The following is a 21874-nucleotide window of genomic DNA, read 5'->3' on the forward strand; positions in this document are numbered from 1 at the left end:
AAAAATTTATGTATCTTCGAATTATAAAATTAAAGACTTATTTTTTTTTTTTAATAAAAAAAAATAGTAGTTTGGACCTTTGGTCTTTGACTACTCGTTCATGAATTTACTTATATAAAATTGTAAATTATTGTTTACTGGATATGAAGCCAACCATGGCCTAATATGTTTGTTAGGAAAGCCATAACTAGAAGTCTTCTAAGTAAAGTACATATAGACATTATCGAATTCTCCAAAAGTAGATTGAGCATTATTATTTAATGTCGATAAACTCACCAATCAAAGCCTAGCTAAGAGTCTTAAAAGTTGGGATTGGAGTAAAGTCTCAGAGGTTATTATTTAGAGCCGCCAAAACGAGATTACTGAGTTCAAATTTGCTCATCTTAAATGTTGAGTCAAAATTGAAAAGACTACTACTTTTTTAACGAGCTAATAAAATATTAGTTCTATTTGATTTAATTTGTCTTAGTGATGATGAGTTAAACGAGGGATTTTTTATTTATATAAATTAAATAATTTTATTAATTACCGATTTCTATAATATACAGTATTTTAACCAAATGTATTACATATCACATTTTGTTTATTGTATGACGTGTGCACACGTATTCTGTAACGTCTCTATTTAGTGACGCCTATAAAAAGGATTTGGTTCACAGGTCCAGAAGAAGCCAAATTACTATTTGGGTAACATGGATAGGCGGCGGTGCGAGGGACGGATCATCCTACACAAAGTTCAACTGCTCAGATCCATCGTCACCAACATCACCGACCTCTGCAGAGAGTTCCATCACTTGTTCACACATGATTCTATCATGAATGTCAAACATTAGCCGCACATACTCGTCGTCATGCAGTCAAAACAGACGAAATCGAAAAACTTCATTTCCCATTGGAGCTAGCATCCTATACCCTATCCTTCCAATCTCTTTTCTCCCACTATGATCGAGGTGCCTCAATATCAGACTCTTCAGCTCCGACAACGAGACAACTCGTCGTGTGCGCAGCAGCACCGGATTCTCACACTCAAACACCACCCTGTTATCCTCGTTCCTCGTAAGGCAATTGGAATACACACAACCAAATATACACTACTAGTAGACATTATGACTAGTTTGGGAAAGTTTTACAAGGAGTAGTGAATTTGTTGTGAAGAATACAATGGGTTGCACACCCTTTTATAACTGCTTGAAATTTGTTCTATTGTATTTTGTTTACAATGTAACGAATTAACTTTACATGTATTTCGTTCACAGTGTAAACGAAATATACACGTATTGTTTTGTCAACCGTATTTCGTTTACAGTGTAAACGAAATATGTGTAAAATTAATTCGTTTACACTGTAAACGAAATGTGAGATGCAACCCATTTCGATAAAAACGCGGAATATTATGAAAATCGGTAATTAATAAAATTATTTAATTTATATAAGTAAAAAATCCGTTAAATGAGTTGTCCCTTTTTTATTTTTTGATTTTTTAAAAGAATTTGATTAAAGAAAGTTAATCAAGGACAGAAAAAGTACCTAAACATTCGTATATACAACAGATTTCATACTAACTAAATTCTAAAAGTCTAATTACGAAATTACAATCACAAAGGTCTACAATAATAAGAATAGTATATAATATAAGCTCTCTAACTTTTATTAGACCTTGGATTGTTAAGCTAGTATCATCATTTTTGCATTTGGTGTGTGTTCATGTAAATAATATGTTTATATGTTAAAAAAGAGGGGGTTAAACAAGTCAATTCTCATGTGTGTGTTAAAGTTTCTTGTCATCTAAAAAATAAGGTTTCTTAGATAAAAGGAGAAATTAAATTACTCAATTGTTGAACATAATAGAGCAAACAAGCATAAGAAAAGATTTACCAAAACTCAACTATGCTATGCACATATAAGAAATCTTATTAAATTTTTAGAAGAAAAGAATATCCACACTTATTCGAATTAAAGGACACAATTGACTAAATTACATGGGGGCATCATGCTTAATATCGGTATAAAAAACTTCAACCACCCTTTAATGCTACCCCCATGCACTATATAATCCCATCTTCAATCACCCACCAAGTCACGCGCACAAACACAAATATTGAAACATATTATACAACCATATGCATCATATTACTAACTTGTATAAATTATTGTATAAAGTCCGTTATTTGGGCCATCCTCATGTTAAGGCCCATTTTTTTATGTCAAGTTTATTTAGTGTTAATATGGAATCAAATCATGTTCTACTATTATGAACTTTCCTTGTAATATGTAAATCTTGGACAGTTGTAGTTGCTGAATATTTGTAAGAAATTTCTATCAAAAATTTAAATTAAAAACATATAAAATTGCCATAAACACACCTTAGAATCAATTGCTAACTTGTAAGATTCAAATCACTCCTTTTTTTTTTAAATCAAAATTATATAAAATGTTGAATGAACATGGAACCGAATAAATTCATAAGTACATACCAATTAATGTTAATAAGCCATCATAAAATATACTTAAATATACCAACATCATACAATAAATCAAATTAATTACATAATCAAAATAAATTGTCATAAGGATCAGTTAAACATCATTCAAACTTCAAAAGTCTATCATAATCCCCATAAGTTTAAAATAAAATAAACCCCTAAGGATAATCTAAACCTAAGAAAATGTGAGTTTAAATTAAAAAAAAAAACAAATTAAAAAAAAAAGTCTAAAGACCAAGTCATTACAGACATGTGACTGCAAAATCATGCAATCATCATCTGTTAAGCAGTTGCAGAGACAATCTCCACCATAGACAGCCATCTTCACCCTTCACTTGCAGCAGCACGGAGAACTCATTCAACACCCAATTATAGCAGGTACAAGGAGAGAAATTGACCCCAAAGATTCTAAAAAATAGCTGAGGGGAAGGTTTGGGGGAAAAAGAAAGAAGAAAGTAGAAAAACAAATCCCCTGATTTAAACAAACAACCACCATCATGCCATAGGACAGCCGTGTATATATATATTTTTGTTATAATGTATAAAATTGTGTCTATTCTTTGAGGGATTTTTCCTTCCCATTTCTCAATCATGTTTTTCTATATACCTCATGAGAAATTGAATCCCACCATGCCACATGTAAAAATTAAGACCATGATAGATACCTGCTTTCCATTTTGCCCTAAGAATATTCTCCCACAAAAAATGTTTTTTAGAACATCTGAAACTAGTTTTGCGCAGAAATTGAGTGATTTGAAACCTGAATCCCAGCTTGACCACCATCGCTGGTGGAGGGCAGAAGTTGACTATTTAATTCCCCAAAAGGCCTATTCTGTAAAGCATCTAATCCTTGAGCACTGTCATTGTTAGTTGACTCTAGAGTAATGCTTTGAATCTGTTCTGCCAACCTTCCAACAGTTTGAGAACTCATGATATTAGGGGGAATGAGCCATCTCGCCCAATCATTTCGCCTCCTTATCTTGTCGCCCTACAGTTGAAAGAAAAACAAATGTGATTAAACTTCATAACAATAAATATGAAAAATCCTTCAACCTTGAGAATTTAGAACTTAGACATCTAATGAGTTTAGAAAATTTACATTCACTTCGAGGACGGATGAAGTTCGAACGGCATCCAACACAACCTGGATGTTATCAGTCAGCTGCATAACCTGGTAAATACAGACTAATGGTCATCTAATTGCAGATGATTCTACATTTAACTCAAATATCCAGCAACAACCACAGTAGTTAGAAGGTTAAATAATTACATATAATCTTAAAATAAATTACTATTTTAGAGAAGGTCTTCACCTTTTCTATCTTGTCATTTTTTTAATATACATGACTTTACATACAATGTGTTTGTAATATCAATTTCCATTTATCAACATTAATTCAATGAATATTGATATTGCAACCATGGAAACATAAATCAGGGTCTATGTATGTTTGCTAGGGAAGTTCTCAAACAAAGCATATGTTGCATCAAAGTACATATAACAGAGACATAATTGAATACTCCAGAAGTAGATTGATTATTTATGGATAATAAATAAATATAAAAAGTTACAGTGTTAATCATCTATAAATTCAAACAAACAACCCAACTCATGCTAGAAAAGGAGTAGAGGAGTAGTTAATAGCTGGAAACAACAGAAGAACAATATCTTACTTTCTTGAATCCTGCTATCAAGCTTATAGGAACCCACCCCTGGTCATCCATGTTCTGCCGCAAGTACAGATCTTTGATCAAATTGTCATTACTGCAAAACCACAGTTATTGCATGTATGCAGTCATCTCTCCAAATCATACTAAAATCAGTAAAGCAACCAAATGAAAACTGTAGCTAACAAAAATATGAGAATTACCTAAAATAGTAATCAATCTGGTTCACTATCTTTGTATACAAGTGAGGATCAGGAGGTTGATAATACATCAAATTTGGTGGTATTGGAGGAATATAAGAAACACCTCTTAGTGAATCCAGGTGTGGAGATGGCATGTACACCATCTGCTGAAGAGGTGGTTCTGAAAATGCATGTAAACATCAGAACATATCCATACACACAAACATTAAATAGCATGTTAACGTTTAGAAATTGTACCAGAATACCCCATGCCCCCAAAAGGCCTCATCGTTGGGGGTGCAGCATAGAAGTGATTAGGAGGAGGTGGTGGCGGACCTTGCACCATCCTCGGACCAAATCTCGGCGACATATAATTGTCTCTGCCATTGAAGTTTCGATGAGCATTCCAGTCCTGATGCCCATGTCCCTGATCACGTCTGCCACCATAATTATGATGGTGACCCCCATCTCCACGAGGATGTGGACCACCATTCCGGTTTCTAAACGAATTACGCTGAGGATGGTCATTACGCTGCTGAGGGTGGTCACTAGACCCAAATCCAGTCCTAGAGCCATGGTGTTGGGGCCCTGATGCAGTGACAGAACCTTGAGGACCAGAATGTTGCTGTGGGTGGCCTCCATTAGAGGAGGTATTTGAATTGTTCCTTCTAAATGTCCTTTGGTGAGTCGGCACTGCATTGCTCATGCCTGCATTGTCCTTAACTTGCCTCTGTGGAGAAGAAGGAACAGAGCTCCCAGTATTCTATAATTACCACTCAAAAACAAATAACCATCAGTGTGTACATTAAACAAACAAACAACAACTAACGTCCATGAAAGTAAAATCAAGGGGAACGAACGCAATTTCTAGCAATACTCAATCAGTGACATTAAGTATTAACTACTGTTTTATTTGTTCCGTAATTAGAACTATCCCGATTGTGCCCTAAAAATAACAAGCAATACCATTTTTTTTTTCTTTTTCATTTATTTTCTCTAATTCTTTAGGTTATTCTCTAACTTTCGATCACTGTCAGCTAAGAACTCCTCCGATAAAGGATTTGAAAGCTTTAACAATCATAAATAATGTAACAATTGAAATTCCTAACAATGTGATTTAATTTATCCAAATCAAATCAAAATCTGAAAGGAGGAACAAAAAAAAATCACAACCTGCAATTCCGGCACAGGGCCCTTCGCAGCAGTCTCCGACAGCGCGGGAGATTTCGCCGTAGCCCTGGCTGACTCCACCAACAGAATTCACAGAAACAGCTGGAGCCTCGACGAGCGGCTGCGTAGGAGGAGCGGCGGCGGCGGCGGCGACGTGGCTCCACGCAGAGGAACCAACGCCTCCAGTTCCAACGACGGTGAGATTCGGTGAATGATTGGAAGGAGCACCTGCACCGGTCATGGCCATTGGAATCGGAACGATGATGGAATCGAATAATCACGTGATGGATTGGGAGTGATCACGTGACCGAGAACAGATTGAAGAAGAAAAAACGAAATTAGTTAGGGTTCGTTGCTCGGTTTGATTATTCCGATCTCTTTCTCTCTCTCTCTCTCTCTTTCTCTTTCTCTCTCTCGCTGTGTGATCGCGGAAGTGAGAAGCAGAAGAAGAGGGTGGAAGAAGAGGAGGTTTGTTAAGAGAGTGTGTGCATTTATAGGAACCTAAGGCTCTGTTTGGCACCAAAACGTGTTTTTATTTTTCAAGCTTCTTCTTTCTCTCTCTTCATTCTCAATTATTTATATTACATATTAAATAAGATAAGATATGATAGCAGCTCAAAGATATAAGTATAACTCATTCAAATTTTTGGAATGCTACTAGTTAATAAGGTAGTTTTAAAATTAATTCAAAATAAAAATTGGTTGGAGTTGTTTTTATCTTACTATTTTAAAATTTTTGTTTGGAAGATATTTTTTTTTTTACTAAAGATATGAGACTCAAATCCACAACCTCTTAATTAAGTATGAGGAGATTATGTTATTTGAGTTATAAGTTATTGGTTTTTTTGAAAGATACATTGCTTTTAGATATTAATTCTAGTATATTGAATTGAATTATTGATACTGTAAACAAATAATATTATTGTTATTACTACCATTTAATTGAATTTGGCATCCAAGTTTAAGCACCAATTTTTCCTTTTAATTTTTACTTATTTATTATTAACTAGTTACTTATATAAGGTGTTTATATAAAATAATTTAACTGTGTTATATATACACTAAAATTAGTTATTAGTATAAAATATATGTTAAAATATAAAATATATATTAAAAATAAGTAGATAAATATATAGAAATAATTTTAATGCGTCTATTATTATTATTATATAAACCAAACTCTCTCGTTTGTTTTCTATTGTTGTTATGTTGTCACTTTTTTAATTATGATGATTTAAGATAAATAAAATATCTAACATTATCATGACAATCTTGAACTTAATTAAAAAAAAAAAAATTTGAGAGTCCACTTTTTACGGATAATTAATTTTTACCCGAATTTTTTGTTATCTTATTTAAATATCATTATTAACCATATTTTTAAGCATCAAACTGAATTGACCGATTTTAATAGGATTAATCAAAAATCAAATACCAAATCGATTTGAAAGATAAAAATTAGTTACAGGTCAAATTATAACTGCTTAAATTTGTACAATTTTGTATCAGAATCAAATTATCATAAAAAAAAAAGTATGAATTCTCTTAAATAATAACATGTTGTTCTACGAAGATTGAGTAATAAGGTTTACTGAAACAAAATCCAAAATAAATCAACAAATTCTTGAAGAAGCTTCACTATTGGAAAATTGAATGAAAGCTACCTTTAAATATATTTATGTTTAGCTTTATTCCCCTGTATACTAATACTACATACTAATTAATTCTTAATTATATGTAGCTTTCAAACAAGTGTGTTTCTAACATGTACTATTTTATTAATAGATGTGACATGTATAACCATAAATAAATATCAATTATTTCACTCATTATTTATACATATCACTTTTATATAATCTTCTATTTTTATATTAAAAATATTTGATAAAAAATAAAACTTAAATGTTTATTTTTTATATGATAAAAAATATAAACAAATATAGTACAAATATCATTATTACTTCACTTTTTTACTCATGTTACCGTGAATGTGAACAGTAATCAATGAGGTGGGAGTGTTCAAATCCAAACCGATCCAAATTAAACTGCTTATTTAATCCAATTCAAACCGAAAATCGATTAAAACCGCACTAATTCGGATTTGATTGGATTCTATTTTTTGCAAACCGCTGGATTGGATCGGATTTTGGATCTATTTTTCATAACCGATCCAATCCGATCCAAACCGCACAATGTGCTATAATATTTATATTTACAATTATACTTATAACATGTTCAATTTGTTATACATTTTTCTATTATTCATGTATTATTATTATTTAATAAATATTTTATGTTCAAAATATTATTTATTTATTTATTTTAACTAACCTATAATTTTATTTTTATCGTTATATTATCGTTGGCTTTTTAAGATATTGTTAAGACTTGTTATGTCATTGTTGGTTATTTAAAATTTGATGTTGAGACTTGTTATATGTATTTAATTTTTTTTATTTAAAAAACTGCAAATCCAAACCGATCCAAACCGCTTGTAATCGGATCGGATCGGATTTCCAAAAAAGTTCATCCAACCCAAATCGCACCGCACATAAATTAAGCGTTCAGATCGGATGACTTTTTTCCTTAAAACCGAACCAAACCGCACCGCAAACACCCATACCCAGCATAATGTAATATAATCTAATCTTAAGAGGGTTATCTAGTGTAATTTACTCTAAATTCTTTTTCTATGTTAAATTAACAAACTTGTTAAAAAGACAATAATAGAATATTTTTTTTTTTGAATTTTTGATGCAGTCAATTCATTAAAAATATAAACAAACTTAAAAATCTATTTGATTTGTGTTTTTATTTTTTTCCTTCACAAAATTCTAAAAACAGAAAGTGACTCAATTCGAACACCCTAAACCTTTTCATATTTTTTTAGAGAAAATGACAAATAAGTCCCTGATCTTTTGTCCCGCAAACATTTTCGTTCCTGACCATTGAAAAATACTTTTAAGTTCCTGATCTTCACAAAACTTGGACGAATCAGTCCCTGACGGAGGCATTTGGACGAAGGAACTGATCCGTCCAAGTTTTGTGAATGTCAGGGAATTAAAAGTATTTTTCAATTGTCAAATACGAAAATGTCCGCGAAGCAAAAGATTAGAGACCTATTTGTCCTTTTTTTCTCTATTTTTTAATAAAACTTGCTGTAATTGTTAGGGGAAAAAAACAATAATATTCGAAAAAAAAAAACAGTCAAAACTTACCTTATTTAGCATTCATTAATTGTTGCACCAATTAATAAATATTAAATAAGACAAATTCTAGCTGATTTTGGCTAAATTTTTTTGTTACTAAATATTTTCGGAAAAAAAAAAAGGAAATTGTAACATGATCCACTTCTGTTCTGCGTTACATATATACATATAAACCCATCTTAGTAAAAGATGCAATCAAACATTTTCAACAAAATTATCCTAGAAACTGTAGAATCAAATCAAATGCTAAGAACAAGGAATATCAAGATTGCAGAAAGGACAGCAACCAGGATAAAAGCATGCCCTGCAATGTTTACCAAAACAATGGAAACTACAATGGCAGAAGCATAACAGGACATGGAATGAACTCGGCAAGCAAGTTTGCATCTATATGCTTTGTGTGGATTGCTTCCATGCTAATAACTACCAAGTCCAAATTGAGCTCGTCGGCAACATCGCCAATGATCGCCGTTGGCTTGCTCCCTTCTCCGAGCCGCTCGAGTAAGTTGTAATCCTTGAATCCACCTGTATATATGTTTTATGAATACAGAACAAACAGATCGAACAATCACTCGAAGCTCTCGGACATGATACAACAATGAAAGCCTTTTTCTACCTAGATATTGTTGGGACATATATCTAACAAACCTAGTGAAATCTATTAGGAAATGACCATTTAGACAATTCATATAAATAATCATTGCATAGAAGAGAAAATGATCATAATAATTACCAGAGAATGTATGACAGAAAACCTTTTGACTAGCAAATGGAGCAAATAAATCTAATGAAATTATCAATTCATTATTCTTGATACTATGATAGCCAAGATTTCGTTACATTAAAAAACTTATGTGCTCTTAGATTGAAATCGCGGCATGCATAATTAAGTTTCACAAAACCTCTATGAAAACAACTACATCAGTACAACCATGTTTAGTAACCTTTATATACTAGAAAATAATCTTCTTCTCCTCCTACTCTTCTTTCTTTTTTTGGGGTCCAAAATCTATCACAGGGAGATCATGGTTATAAACTTTTTTAACCTGTGAATCCAAAAATAAGCTTATGCAAACAAACCTCCCATGTTACACAATACCAAAACATTCTATGAAAGATTCTACCGTGAAAGGATATTTAACCAAACAAGAAAATTTAGTATTGGTATTGTGCTTCAAAGGGCATGAACATGCATAATGCCAAGTACTATAAACAAAACAAAGAATTGCTTTTGCAAACCTTCAGAAATATGCCAGCGGATGCTGGATAGTTGCGTCTCGTGCTCAGGTAGTGACTCTTTCTGCTGTTCATCAATAACTGCAAAAGCATATAAACATGTAAAGGGTATGCCGATCGCTCCAAATAAATTCTCAATTTACAAATGATCAAAAAGCAAAAGAATGAAAAAGGATTTTCCTTCAGATTTTAATTTGAAACCGGATTCGGGTGTAGTTATGTGGAAATAAATTAAGTAAAGAAAGATTAAGAGGAGAGATTAAGGGTAGGTAAACTTATGAGGAAAACACTTCTATTAGTGACAGATAAACAACATAAGAACTAAAAATGTGAAACGGTGGTGGAGAACAAGTGTTGAGACCTTCACTAATGTCACGAGAGGAACTCTTTTTTGGCCTTTTCTTGGGTCATGTTAGAATTATTCATACACAATAAAATTGAATTTTTGGTGTACAATCAAAACTCCAAGTAAAAGTTCCAAACTTGAATTGAGGATTTGCATATAAATGATATGATGACTTACCTATTACTGTAATGTCAGCTCCATACTTTTTTGCCAAAGCAGTGGTAGTTGCTATAGCCTAATGAAAATTGCATTAACCACAAGTTAATCTTTGGTGAAGAATGGGAAAAAAATGTCAAGGATTCTATCAGGTATCAAAAAGATCCCATTTGATTTGTTTTCTATTCTCATTTTCAGATGATATGTTTTCTCCATTACTCACTAAAATGTGACTATTTGTATTGACTTCTCTGTAAAACAAACAAATTGTGTATATTCACAAATCACAATACCATCATCAACTAGGTCAAAAAAAACTTTCAATCCCAACATAGAATCAAAGAAGGTGCATCATAGAAACTCACTTGTCTTGTTCCTTCAGAGAGATAAGGATTCCTATCAGTAATAGGCAAAAGCAGATGCTTGAATTGTGTAAAGGCATCACTAGCTGCACTCACTTCAGGTTCTTGTGCCTTAGCCTTAGCTGAATTGAGAAGGCAACAAATCAATTTTTAATAAATAAATTAAAAAAAATCATTTTTTTTTAACTTCACAAAAAAGGGTAGCTGAACATATAATCAAATGCAATGCCTTGAATGCAAGTATAAGAAATCAAAAATTGCCCACATAAAAAAGAACCGATTTTACTCAAATAACCACAATTTACGTTATGAAAGCAGCAATTTTTTTCACCTTTATGGGTGACCCTGCGGAATCTGGAGAATAGAGAGTGTTGTTTATGAGGTTTGGAAGGGAGAGAAGCAAACAAGTTTAAACTGTTTGATGAAATTGAAAATGGTGGATTCAATAAGGAAGATTTTGGGGATTTAGGGGAAGGTTCAATGGGAACTGCAACCAAATAGTGAGCAAGCGCCATAATCAGGTGGATTGTGAGCTTCAGAGTTCAGTGAAGAAGAAGAGTATAGAGGAGATTGGGGTAAGTTCCAGAAAGGGGAACAACAAACATTATTTAAAAAATGTTTTTTGTATTTATTCATATTTATACATATTCTTTTTAGTTTTTTTTTTTTTTTGTACTTAAGTTTACATGGTATTTAGTACTTACAAATAAAAGAACTTGAAGACAAAAAAAAAAAAAAATTAATACCAAACTTTAGAAAAAAAACTAACTTCTAAATGAGAAAAGTAATAATAACATAAGATAAAAGAGTTTGTTGCAAAAAAAAGAGTTAATCATAATTAAATTTATAAATTTTCATCATATACTTAAACTTTTTTTTTTGGGTCAACTTTATCACTTTAGAAAAATGTAGTCTCCCATTGAGTTAGTAGGGAATTGAAATTTGAAAGCATAGACCTGAGGTGTACCCAAGGGCCAAGGGTAGCATGAATAATGGTGCCCTTAGGTGGAGCTACCTTTATCATGACCACCACCTCTTATCTCAATTTTTTTATTAATATATTTTTTAATTTTCAATTATAGTTTAGCTTGTTTTATTTATTCACATATATTTTCATTTCAACCCACAAGAAACGTAAGAGATATATGGGTGAGAAGTGAAAACTGAAAAAAAAAAATCATATAAAATTAACTGATATAATGTAACTATTTTTTTGTTTGCCCATAGAACGATAGACCAAGAACTAATCCGTCGCGGATCGGAGCTTCATTTAAGGGTCTGTCACTGACCAATGGGTTGCTGCATACACAAAGAGGGATTCAAATCCCCGACACTTGCTTAAGCGGACGAGTGAGCTGACCACTCGACCAATCCAAAAAAAATAATGTAACTATGATGAATGATCTTTGTGATGCCAAAAAAAATAAAAAGACTAATCCATCACGTTAAATAAAAAGAAAACGCATAATAACGAAAAGAAGTGTTTGTTAGTTGGACTTGGCCCGCAGCAAAAAACCCGAGCCCACAATCCAAAAAATTTGGCTAAAACCCTAACGACTAACGAAACGTTTTTCATTTATAATCAAAACCCTCTTTTTTATTGACTCTGCTGTTGCACCCTGCAAACTCCACTACCGCCACGAAGCGACGTCGTTGGATTCAAGCACAGAATGGGATCCAAAAACAATGTTAAGACGAACAAGAGCAAGAAGAAGAAGGACAACAGCGAGAAGCACAATTCCAACAACGATTTTGATGAGAAGAACAATAACACCAACGATGGAAGCAATAATGTCATCAGCGACCCTAGATTCTCGTCGCTTCACACCGATCCTCGGTTCCGGGAGGACGCGCCAAAACACAAAACCAAGGTGGCTATCGATTCGCGATTCGACCGAATGTTTACAGATAAGAGCTTCCGGCCCAGTGAAGCCCCCGTTGACAAGAGGGGCAGGCCTAAGAAGGGCCCACCTTCCACTCACGCTTCTCTGAGACACTACTATAAAGAAGAAGAAGAAGAAGAAGAAGAAGAAGAAGGGACTGAGTCGGAATCGGCTGAGTCGGAAGAGGAGAGTGAATCGGAGTCTGATGCCGATACGGATACGGATACAGATGCAGATGAGGAAGGTGCTGACGTGGAGGCTTACGATGAGGAAGAATCTGAAGTGAAGGTAATGATTCTGCAACGGTTAAATTGCAGCTGGTTAAGCTCAGTTTGGTTAAAATTGAAAATATCTCTAGATGAGAAAAAAAATGATTTTTTTTATTCTATTTTCTCAATAATTGGGATAGGATATTAGCAAACAGAATTTAAGGTGTGATTGAATGAGCTTGTTTTGAGCTCGTTAAGCTTGTTATTCGTCGGAATTATTTGAAAATTTTGGGATGTTTTTGCTTCTTAATTGAGTTTGTGATGATGATTGTGTGCTGTATCGACAGGAAGAGGTGCCGGCGATTGCGCAAGAGACACATAGGCTTGCTGTTGTTAACATGGACTGGAGGTATGTTAAGGTGCGTAATTCATCAAGTTTGATAATGTGCTTCAAGCAAAGCTTTTATTTGGTTGGTTATTTGGATATAATGTAGATTTTTCTGAATTTTTTAGGGTTCAATTATGGATTATTTTGTTGTCATTGTAGGCTGTTGACTTGTATGTGTTATTAAGTTCGTTTGTCCCGTCTAATGGAATGATCGAATCGGTAGCTGTCTATCCGTCTGAGTTTGGTCTCCAGCGTATGAAAGAGGAGGAAGTTCATGGCCCCATTGGTCTATTTGATGATGAAAAGGAAAACGGTGACGATGACAGCGATGATGATGAGATTTACAATGAGAAGCTGCGTGAATATGAGAAGAGCAGGATGAGGTAAATATGGCTTGTGTTAAGGACATCTTGGCTTGGCATAGAAGAAAAGCTGCTGATTTTAATTTCCACCTTCGATTAAATATGGCTTTAAATAGTGATTTTATTAGTCTTACTGTGAGTACTATTATGTACCTTGGTTGGTTCTTTCTGGTACTCCAGGTACTATTTTGCCGTGGTGGAATGTGAATCGGTTGCCACAGCAGATCATATTTACAAAGAATGTGATGGTCTTGAGTTCATACAATCATCTAATGCACTTGACTTGAGATTTATTCCTGATGACATGGAATTCAAGCACCCACCTCGGGATGTTGCTACAGAGGTATTTAGCATTTGATGATAGTCGGCCTTCGCCACTATGTTATGGCTTTGAATTAGAATTTGGAAATATCACACCTTGAAACAAATAGGTAGTTATTGATTCTTTTTTCTGATTAGGCACCTGCAAACTATGAATGCAAAGATTTCTATTCTCGAGCACTTCAACACAGTAAAGTTAATCTATCTTGGGATGAGGATGAACCTCTCCGTGCGAAGACCTTGAAACGGAAATTCAATGATGAACAGGTCGGTGTAATTTGTCTTAACTTTACTGTAATTAGTACATCTTCTTTTATGCCTTTACTTTTTATCTAGTCACTTACGTTTATTTTGTTATGTATCTTCATGTCAAGGGAGAGAAATTGAAAAGATCCTTTTCTTCATATATATAGTTTTTTATTATTTATATAACTTGCTTTATAAGGAACCTGATTTTTTCTTTTCTTCTGTCCTCTTTAACAGCTGGCCCAGTTGGAATTGAATGAATTTTTGAACACTGATGAGAGTGCAAGTGATGATGATGAAGAAGATAACAATGAGACAAAGGATCAAGTTGATAAAAAGGCAAAAAAACGAGAAAAATACCGTGCTTTACTCCAAGCTGGTGATGGTTCAGAAGGAGATAGTGAAGAGGATGGTCCCCAGGATATGGAGGTCACCTTCAATACGGGGTTAGAAGATATAAGCAAACATATTATGGAAAAGAAGGATAAACAATCAGAAACAGTTTGGGAAGCGTATCTGAGGAAAAGGCGTGAGAAAAAGAGGGCCAGGAAAAACAAATCTCAGTATTCATCAGATGATGATAGTAGTGATGATTCTCCTCAGGAAGCTGCCGAAGATGCAGATGATTTCTTCGTTGAGGAGCCTGCTGTAAAGAAGAAGGCAAAAACTAAAAATAAAGAGAATAAGAACCAAGATATTGATGGAGCTGACAAAGCAAGCAAAGAAGAGCTTGAATTATTGCTTGCTGATGACAATGGAACTGATGCTGGCCCCAGGGGATATAATCTCAAGTTCAAAAAAGGAAAGGGCAAAAAGAAGGATAATGTCATTGATGAGGCTAAAGTACCAAGCATTGCTTATGATGATCCACGTTTTGCATCTCTTTTCTCTCCTGACTATGTAATTGATCCAACTGACCCACAATTTAAGAGGTATCTCCTGTGCTACTCCTGTTTCTTGACTTTCTTATTACCATGTTATTTTAGATATGTATCTCCTCACATGCAGCTAGCAACCAGTCTTATATCTAACAGATTAGCAATTTCTAGTTTTAACTTTTAATGATGCTATGATGAGCCTTGTTCCTGACTGGTTGATCTAATGATCTGGTTCTAATAGCTGCATGTAACTTTGATGACATTAGTTATAGTTGCCAAGATTGGTATGTCCTAAATCTCCTAGATGGGACTATCCAAAATTCAAGACGCTTATCTGTTGTTCACTTAAACGATTTATTTACTTTTTTTCTCAAGTATAACCGTGGGTGTTTGCAGGAGCGCGGCATATGTCAGGCAACTAGCACAGAAGCAGCAGAAGGGTAGTTCGGAAATACCAGTGGAAAGGGAGAATGTGAAGCCTCCTAGAGGAGCACAGTTGTCCTCTGAAGATTCTGGCATGGCGAAGAAGGGTGAGGAAGAAGGATCAGATGTTTTGAGAACAAAGAAAGATAAGCACGAGTTGTCATCTTTAGTGAAATCGATTAAGATGAAATCAAAGCAAGTTAAATTGCCCTCAGATGGTAAGACAAGGAAAGATGGAAAATTGCGAAAGAGACATTAGTTTCTCAACCTTGTTCAATCCATAAACCTGGAAGAATGAGATCATTCAAAATGTTATACAATCTTGAAGGACTAAAGGTTGAGATAGTTCAATCTTTTGCCAAGAACCTTCTGATTGGTTATTTAATAGATCCATTTGAAATTTTGAATCCACATAATAATAATTATGGTGCTGATTCGTTTTTTTGTTGTACAAGTTAACTACATATACTGATATACCAATTTGTATTGAATGCAGACCCAAATCCTGTGCTTGGTATACTTGAGAATATTATTCCACTTGAACACTTGCAAAATAGGACAGTAGTAATTATTAACCCACTCCTCGAGTTTAACCAAGTGTATCAAGATCAAGATATACTAACTTTAAAATTTAATCATCTTTTGTTTTATCTCGATTCTGTTCTGTTTTTAATAAACTCCAAACAAAATAATGATGTCATATTTCGTTCACTTAATACTCATTCAATAAGATTATATTTACTAGATTAATCACATGTTGCATCAAAACAAACTTAACCATAACAGATTATTAGTGCAAAAAATGTTATATTATCTGTTGTAAATTGTAATTATTAAGATATTATGGCGTATCATAGAGTATCAGTAATTTAAACAAGTTGTAAGGCTTTTTATTATAAATACAAATCTGTTCAAGATGTTTCTGCTCTCCATCAACTTTATTAAGATCATGCTTCAATACAAGGTTTTGATCCATTAAATAAAAAAGTCCAAGCCAGAGTGAAAAAAAACATCTCAACACAGTGTTAAGAGGGGGAAAAGAGCCATCAAACTGACCCCTGATGTGTAATAAAGAATAATATAAGGGAAATTTCTATAAGATTACAACTATGCTGTGTAATGAATGCACTATATACAGAACCATAATAAAATTAATGCTATAAAAGAAAAATGGAAGCAATATGGCTCCTAGTGTGGTCAACTAAAAATAAAATCGCCTATAAATTTGAATAATACTCATGGAATGAACATGAAGAATGCAAAAAAAATTGTCTAAAGTAGAAATAGTACAATCATAAGTGCAAAAATAGGTTTGATCCTGGACGAGTGACTAGGCGAAAGCTTCCCAGAGTTTCTCGAAGGGTCCGATGTAACTGTCGGATTGGCGGCCTCAGCGGGAGAAATAGCAGGAGAGTGTGATTTGTTAGCAGGTAATGTACTGGTGAGTACATCATCATAACCTGAGAAGATCATATTCCATTGTTTAGTAAAACTTAATGAGAAGAAGAATCACAATATGAACAAAATTTAATGTAGAAAAGAGGTGGAATGTACTCACAATTGGATTGTTTCCAACCAAGATTCATGTTATCGCGATCAAAGACAATACGGTAACCGGTCATAAAGTTTTCTGCATGATGATAAATAGAATGAAAGCTTCAGCAATGATTTAATGGAAGCCTTACTGAAATTGACTACCATATATTTGATTTACTCAAGTAAGAAAGAAGAAGATAAACTTTGAAATAGATACTTACGTCCAATAATATTTACAGTGTTGCTTTTCACAATCGCCAAACAAATCATTTCTGCAATCTGTGGATATATAACAAAGAGAGGTGGTGGTTAAGATTTAAGAAGGCTGAGAATAATTAGAAATTGCAAAACAAGAATATTGAAACCAAATGTTCTCACCCCATTAGAAACTGTTATTGTTGGTTCCATCACAGGATAATCATCTCCACCTTTCATCGTTAGATTCAAATCTGGAACTTCAACTGACTGGTTCGGACTGCACGTAAAGTCAAAATCAGTGTCTGATTGCTTAAAACGGGGAGGAAAGGGGTTGAAACTTGAAAGGGTTTCTCTCAAGTGAAATCACCTCGTGTCATAACAGTATTCAAAGGGGAGATCAGAAGTTGACTGAGATGAATGCCGTGGTGCTTTCATTAGTGAATCGAACTGCAGATATACCAAGAAATCTTAACAACCCATGCAACATGAAAATTCAGGCGCCATCTTAAAATAAAGAACATGCAATGTAGACTGATTACCTTTTCAGCAATTTGTGAATAAGCCGGGTCGTTTAGGTATGTATATGAGGTGCCAGAGTCGAAAATTGCATAGAACTCAACATCAGCAGCATTCCCTCCCAAAATGATTTGGGTAATGGTGATGTTATAAGTTGGACTGGAAACAAGAACAGGATTGAATGAGCACTAATCTAATTTCATTTGCATATTTCAGGGTGCAAGTTACAATTTATTGTTTAAATTAGAAAGAGACGTACTGTGATGCCCCGACAGTGAACGGAGTTTTTCCTTGGTCTGAGCTGCCGCTATCCCCAAACGTGATCTTTCCAAAACCATCAGATCCAAAACACATTGAAAATGAATTCGAAGTAAGGCCTTGTTTGGCTAGAACACTAGGAACAGACATGTTCTCCATACCAAGTCCAAATAGACCATTTGGAGCTGCCCCATTTAGAAATGTACCGGTCTCAATTTGGCCACAACTGCAATACATAGGATGGCACATACTATATGTTAATGTTAAGAAGATTCAACCTTGAAGGATGTTGGTAAAGGAGAAACAAACAGAAGATATGCCTTCACACGCAAAGAGAATAAAATTTCTCAGGAAGTTCTTAGAATTATACCCTAAAGTAATTCGTGCATTAGCATCCTTTGTTTGATCATCATCTGTAATCAAATGCAACACATCCTCTACCAAGAATCCTTTAGATGAAGTATCAGCCGAAAGATAGTCAACTTTATATTGACAACTGCTGCTAGAGGAAGAACATTGTTTTTGTTCACCACACAAGCTGCTATTGCATAGAACTTTCTTGCTAGTGGAAGACTGATCAATATCATAGATGTTAAAATCAATCTGCAAGAAGAAAAAAAAGTAAACCATCAAATTCAAACCTACCTATCCAACAAATTGAATCCAATACTAACCATCAAGATAATCCATTAACCTATTATTTGCAAATTTAAGTTTCATACAACTCTTCAATTTTACCAAGCCAAACATACTAGTAACATAAAACATTTCTCGAGTAAACCATTAATTTAGCTCCCGAAATAACTAAACAAACTTGTGATCTCGATTTCATTTCTGTTAATAGTAATGCCTATGTGAATTCTACGAAATTTGTCAACAGAAAAGCATTTCTCGGGTATACAATTATTCTAGAGCATGATCTTAATCAGAAAAGAGAGTATGTGTATATGTACCTTTCCATTTTGTGTCTCTATACCCCTCACACAACTGCTACAATTACAAGGTACCCAGAATAAATCACTACCGGTATCCAATGCCACCAGAAACCAAAGAGGTGGTGTTCCAACAGAAACATTGGCAAAATGCAAACTGAAATCCAAAACAATGAGAAGAAGTTATTACTTATTAATACAAAGACATACAGCAACATAAAGTATACCTCACAAAACCCATCATAGAGTTATTATTTTATAGAGAAAAAAAAAAAACAACTGACTGAAGATAGATAAAGTTTAAAAATATAAAGATTCATATGCAACTAGCAACAATTTTCATCAAAAAAAGAAACAAAAGGAAAACACTTTTGAAACCGCAAAGTGTGTTAAAAAAAATCAGAATCTTCAAGCATGATATGGTTTTACCAATGGATCAAATCAAATACAATTTCTTCCCCTGAAACAAATAAAAAACACAGCATATTCTTCTACAGTCAAAACTTCGATTCTGATTTCAAAAAAACAAAATTCTCTATCTTTTCCTTAAAAAAAATTAAATTTTGTTCAGCTCTCTCGGCGGCGAGTCTCCGGCCATGAAAAAGTCGATCCCTGTGAGCCATAGCAGCATAGTAGTGAGGAGTTCCAATTTGAGGCAATCCTTGAGTTCCCAAAATGCCCTTAACCTGATCCGAAAAGCGGTGATGTATGCTGAAGCCGAATGTGGTGTATCCATGGCAACGAGAAAGTAACAAACTCAGCATCGTCATCGACAACAACAACAGCTTAGAAGAGGAACCCATGGATGAAAGATTGAAGCTTTGAAGTATGGTCTCTGTGAATGAATGAAAAAATGAATGAAGATATGATTTTGCTTTGTGGGGTGTGAGAATTGAAGAGTGTGTGTGTGTTAATTGAAGTATGAAAGGTTGAGTCAGAGAGTCAAAGAAGGGCGGTTTAGTATAACTGAGAGGAAAGGGAGAGAAACGCGTATAAGAAGTTGACGTTCGTTGAAACACAGAAATTGTTTTCAGACGGACGAGAGAGAGAGAGAGAGAATGAGAGGAGGAGGAGGAAGAAGAAGGTGATGAGAAAGAACGGTGTTTGGTCGGCTATTACTACTTAATTACTAATTGGTTATGAGATTACAAAAAATTAATCACTAATTATGATATATAGATTTCAGATATGCTACACCATGTAACCATATAATCAAGTTGGCCCAAATCTAAATTAACTCACGAGCATTAATAAAGTGTGAAAATACGTACCCAAAATCCCCTCGTTACTTCGCGCACATTATAAAGAAACGTTACTTCTTTCTTAATACAAAATCGCTCATTCTCTTCGAATCTCTTTTAAAATCACTCAAACTTCAGTCACGTTTTTTGCAAAAATTACTACTGGAGAAGATTTGCTAGAAGATTTGACAAGAAACAACCAAAAACAAACGAAAACAGCAACAGAGATTCACCTTCCTCTTCCTCCTCCTCATTCTCCTCCTTCTTTTTCGCGTTCTTTCTTTTTCACGTGTTTTCTTCTTATCTTCATTCTTTTGTTGTTATTGCTGCTGTATTTTTTTGTCTTTTCCTCTTTCTCTCCTTGGTGAAGAAGCAGTAGAAGGTGAGGAGGCAGAGTTTTAAATTGTGTAGAACATAAATTTAACCGAAATGGCTAATTTCACTGAACCGAATATCATTCATGTGCTGAATAAAATGTCATAAACATTTAATCATCAAGAAAAATATTTCTACATGCACAAGGAGTCAATTAAACACACTAACAATCAAGTAAATCAAAATAAGCAACTCCACTGAAGCGAGTAACATTCATGTTACTGAATAAAACGTCGTAAACATTCAATCATCGAGAATAGCATTTTTCCATGCAAAAGAAGTTAACTGAACACATAACAATCAGGTGAACCGAAATGGTCAATACCACTGAACCGAATACCAATCATGTGCTGAATAAAAAGTGATAAGCATTCAATCAGTAAAAAAAATATTTCTGCATGCACAAGGACTCAACTGAACACATTAACAATCAAGTGAATCAAAATGAGCAACTCCACTTAATCAAGCAAAATTTTGGTTTTGTTAGTGATGATTATAACAGAAGAAGAAGAAGAAGAAGAAGAATCTGCGTGCGCGAAGAAGAAGAAGCAGAAGAATAATCTACGTGCGCGAATTTGAAAGAAGAAGGAGGAGGAGGAAGAGGAGGAGAAATATTATTCTTGTTGATTGAAAGTTGATCACCATTTATTCACCACATAAACATTTTTCAGTTCGGTGGCCTTTATGATTTTGATTTACCAGGTGAATGTTGTTCGGTTCGGTGACCTCTTTTTACTTTGTTCAATGTTTAAGATTATTGTGATAGCATGCAGCAATCATTTCCTAGCTGTCTCAACGTAATAACCTCATTCAACTGATTTGAAGTTGAATCAATCATTGTTTCTATTCAGAAGTGTAGATTGAAGAAGAAAACGAAGAAGAAGAAGAACGATGGAGGTTATTATGTTGAATTCAATGCAGATCAATAATGAAGAATGCGAGCAGAGAAGAAAAACGCGAACAGAGAAAAACGACGAATTTTATTAAGTTGAAGAACAAAAATGCGAAAAGAGAACAAGATTTACATTATATACGTTATATGAGGCGCGTGTATAACAAACGACTGTGGAATGGGAAAATACGCGTGTGAAAAAAGTTATTTGAATAACATCTATGTATTTTTTACATAAATATAAAATTTTTCTGTATAAGATATCACACCATATAAGATATATAAACATACTAATTTTAAATTTTTATTAGCAGAATTCAAGATGATTTTTTTTTCCATAAGATGAGTTTAATTTTAATATATAATTTTGTGTGGCTATTTTAATTTATTGATATAATATAATT

At 33.9% G+C, this 21874-nt stretch overlaps 4 protein-coding genes across 4 annotated transcripts; 1 reads left to right on the top strand and 3 right to left on the bottom strand.

Moving 5' to 3' along the window:
• Nucleotides 2649–6025, bottom strand: LOC107626117 (la-related protein 1B). Its single transcript, XM_016329277.2, has 6 exons — nucleotides 5507–6025; nucleotides 4592–5096; nucleotides 4355–4514; nucleotides 4158–4248; nucleotides 3583–3654; nucleotides 2649–3471 (listed from the first exon to the last, which is right to left on the bottom strand). The coding sequence occupies exons 2-6, from the start codon at nucleotides 5037–5039 to the stop codon at nucleotides 3211–3213; spliced, it is 1032 nt and encodes a 343-aa protein (XP_016184763.1). The 5' UTR covers nucleotides 5040–5096; nucleotides 5507–6025; the 3' UTR covers nucleotides 2649–3210.
• On the bottom strand, nucleotides 8830–11441 carry LOC107625275. Its single transcript, XM_016328197.2, has 5 exons — nucleotides 11144–11441; nucleotides 10816–10934; nucleotides 10472–10529; nucleotides 9952–10029; nucleotides 8830–9237 (listed from the first exon to the last, which is right to left on the bottom strand). Exons 1-5 carry the CDS (start codon nucleotides 11325–11327, stop codon nucleotides 9044–9046), a joined length of 633 nt encoding a protein of 210 aa, XP_016183683.1. The 5' UTR covers nucleotides 11328–11441; the 3' UTR covers nucleotides 8830–9043.
• LOC107621913 (pre-rRNA-processing protein ESF1) lies at nucleotides 12396–16058 on the top strand. Its single transcript, XM_016327170.2, has 7 exons — nucleotides 12396–12983; nucleotides 13252–13323; nucleotides 13452–13675; nucleotides 13835–13997; nucleotides 14114–14242; nucleotides 14459–15153; nucleotides 15496–16058. Exons 1-7 carry the CDS (start codon nucleotides 12483–12485, stop codon nucleotides 15779–15781), a joined length of 2070 nt encoding a protein of 689 aa, XP_016182656.1. The 5' UTR covers nucleotides 12396–12482; the 3' UTR covers nucleotides 15782–16058.
• On the bottom strand, nucleotides 16535–19732 carry LOC107643697 (aspartyl protease family protein 1). Its single transcript, XM_016347426.2, has 10 exons — nucleotides 19490–19732; nucleotides 18984–19145; nucleotides 18401–18633; nucleotides 18032–18256; nucleotides 17796–17931; nucleotides 17624–17703; nucleotides 17437–17533; nucleotides 17280–17337; nucleotides 17081–17152; nucleotides 16535–16982 (listed from the first exon to the last, which is right to left on the bottom strand). Exons 1-10 carry the CDS (start codon nucleotides 19730–19732, stop codon nucleotides 16795–16797), a joined length of 1494 nt encoding a protein of 497 aa, XP_016202912.2. The 3' UTR covers nucleotides 16535–16794.

Source organism: Arachis ipaensis, chromosome B01 (assembly GCF_000816755.2).
Source record: "Arachis ipaensis cultivar K30076 chromosome B01, Araip1.1, whole genome shotgun sequence".
Taxonomy (NCBI): Eukaryota; Viridiplantae; Streptophyta; class Magnoliopsida; order Fabales; family Fabaceae; genus Arachis; species Arachis ipaensis.

What these genes read in the sequence shown, in the direction of transcription:
- LOC107626117 (XM_016329277.2), bottom strand. Translation starts at nt 5,039, where the DNA reads ATGAGCAATGCAGTGCCGACTCACCAAAGGACATTTAGAAGGAACAAT. An exon ending in TGGGGGCATGGGGTATTCTG is followed by an intron (nt 4,515 to 4,591) that starts GTACAATTTCTA and finishes ATGCATTTTCAG; the next exon opens with AACCACCTCTTCAGCAGATG. An exon ending in CATCCGTCCTCGAAGTGAAT is followed by an intron (nt 3,472 to 3,582) that starts GTAAATTTTCTA and finishes TTTCAACTGTAG; the next exon opens with GGCGACAAGATAAGGAGGCG.
- LOC107625275 (XM_016328197.2), bottom strand. Translation starts at nt 11,327, where the DNA reads ATGGCGCTTGCTCACTATTTGGTTGCAGTTCCCATTGAACCTTCCCCT. An exon ending in AGCTGACATTACAGTAATAG is followed by an intron (nt 10,030 to 10,471) that starts GTAAGTCATCAT and finishes ATGCTTTTGCAG; the next exon opens with TTATTGATGAACAGCAGAAA. An exon ending in CCGCTGGCATATTTCTGAAG is followed by an intron (nt 9,238 to 9,951) that starts GTTTGCAAAAGC and finishes ACATATATACAG; the next exon opens with GTGGATTCAAGGATTACAAC.
- LOC107621913 (XM_016327170.2), top strand. Translation starts at nt 12,483, where the DNA reads ATGGGATCCAAAAACAATGTTAAGACGAACAAGAGCAAGAAGAAGAAG. An exon ending in TATGAGAAGAGCAGGATGAG is followed by an intron (nt 13,676 to 13,834) that starts GTAAATATGGCT and finishes CTGGTACTCCAG; the next exon opens with GTACTATTTTGCCGTGGTGG. An exon ending in GGAAATTCAATGATGAACAG is followed by an intron (nt 14,243 to 14,458) that starts GTCGGTGTAATT and finishes CCTCTTTAACAG; the next exon opens with CTGGCCCAGTTGGAATTGAA.
- LOC107643697 (XM_016347426.2), bottom strand. Translation starts at nt 19,732, where the DNA reads ATGACGATGCTGAGTTTGTTACTTTCTCGTTGCCATGGATACACCACA. An exon ending in AGGAAAAGATAGAGAATTTT is followed by an intron (nt 19,146 to 19,489) that starts GTTTTTTTGAAA and finishes AATAAGTAATAA; the next exon opens with CTTCTTCTCATTGTTTTGGA. An exon ending in TTCACTGTCGGGGCATCACA is followed by an intron (nt 17,932 to 18,031) that starts GTACGTCTCTTT and finishes TCTTGTTTCCAG; the next exon opens with TCCAACTTATAACATCACCA.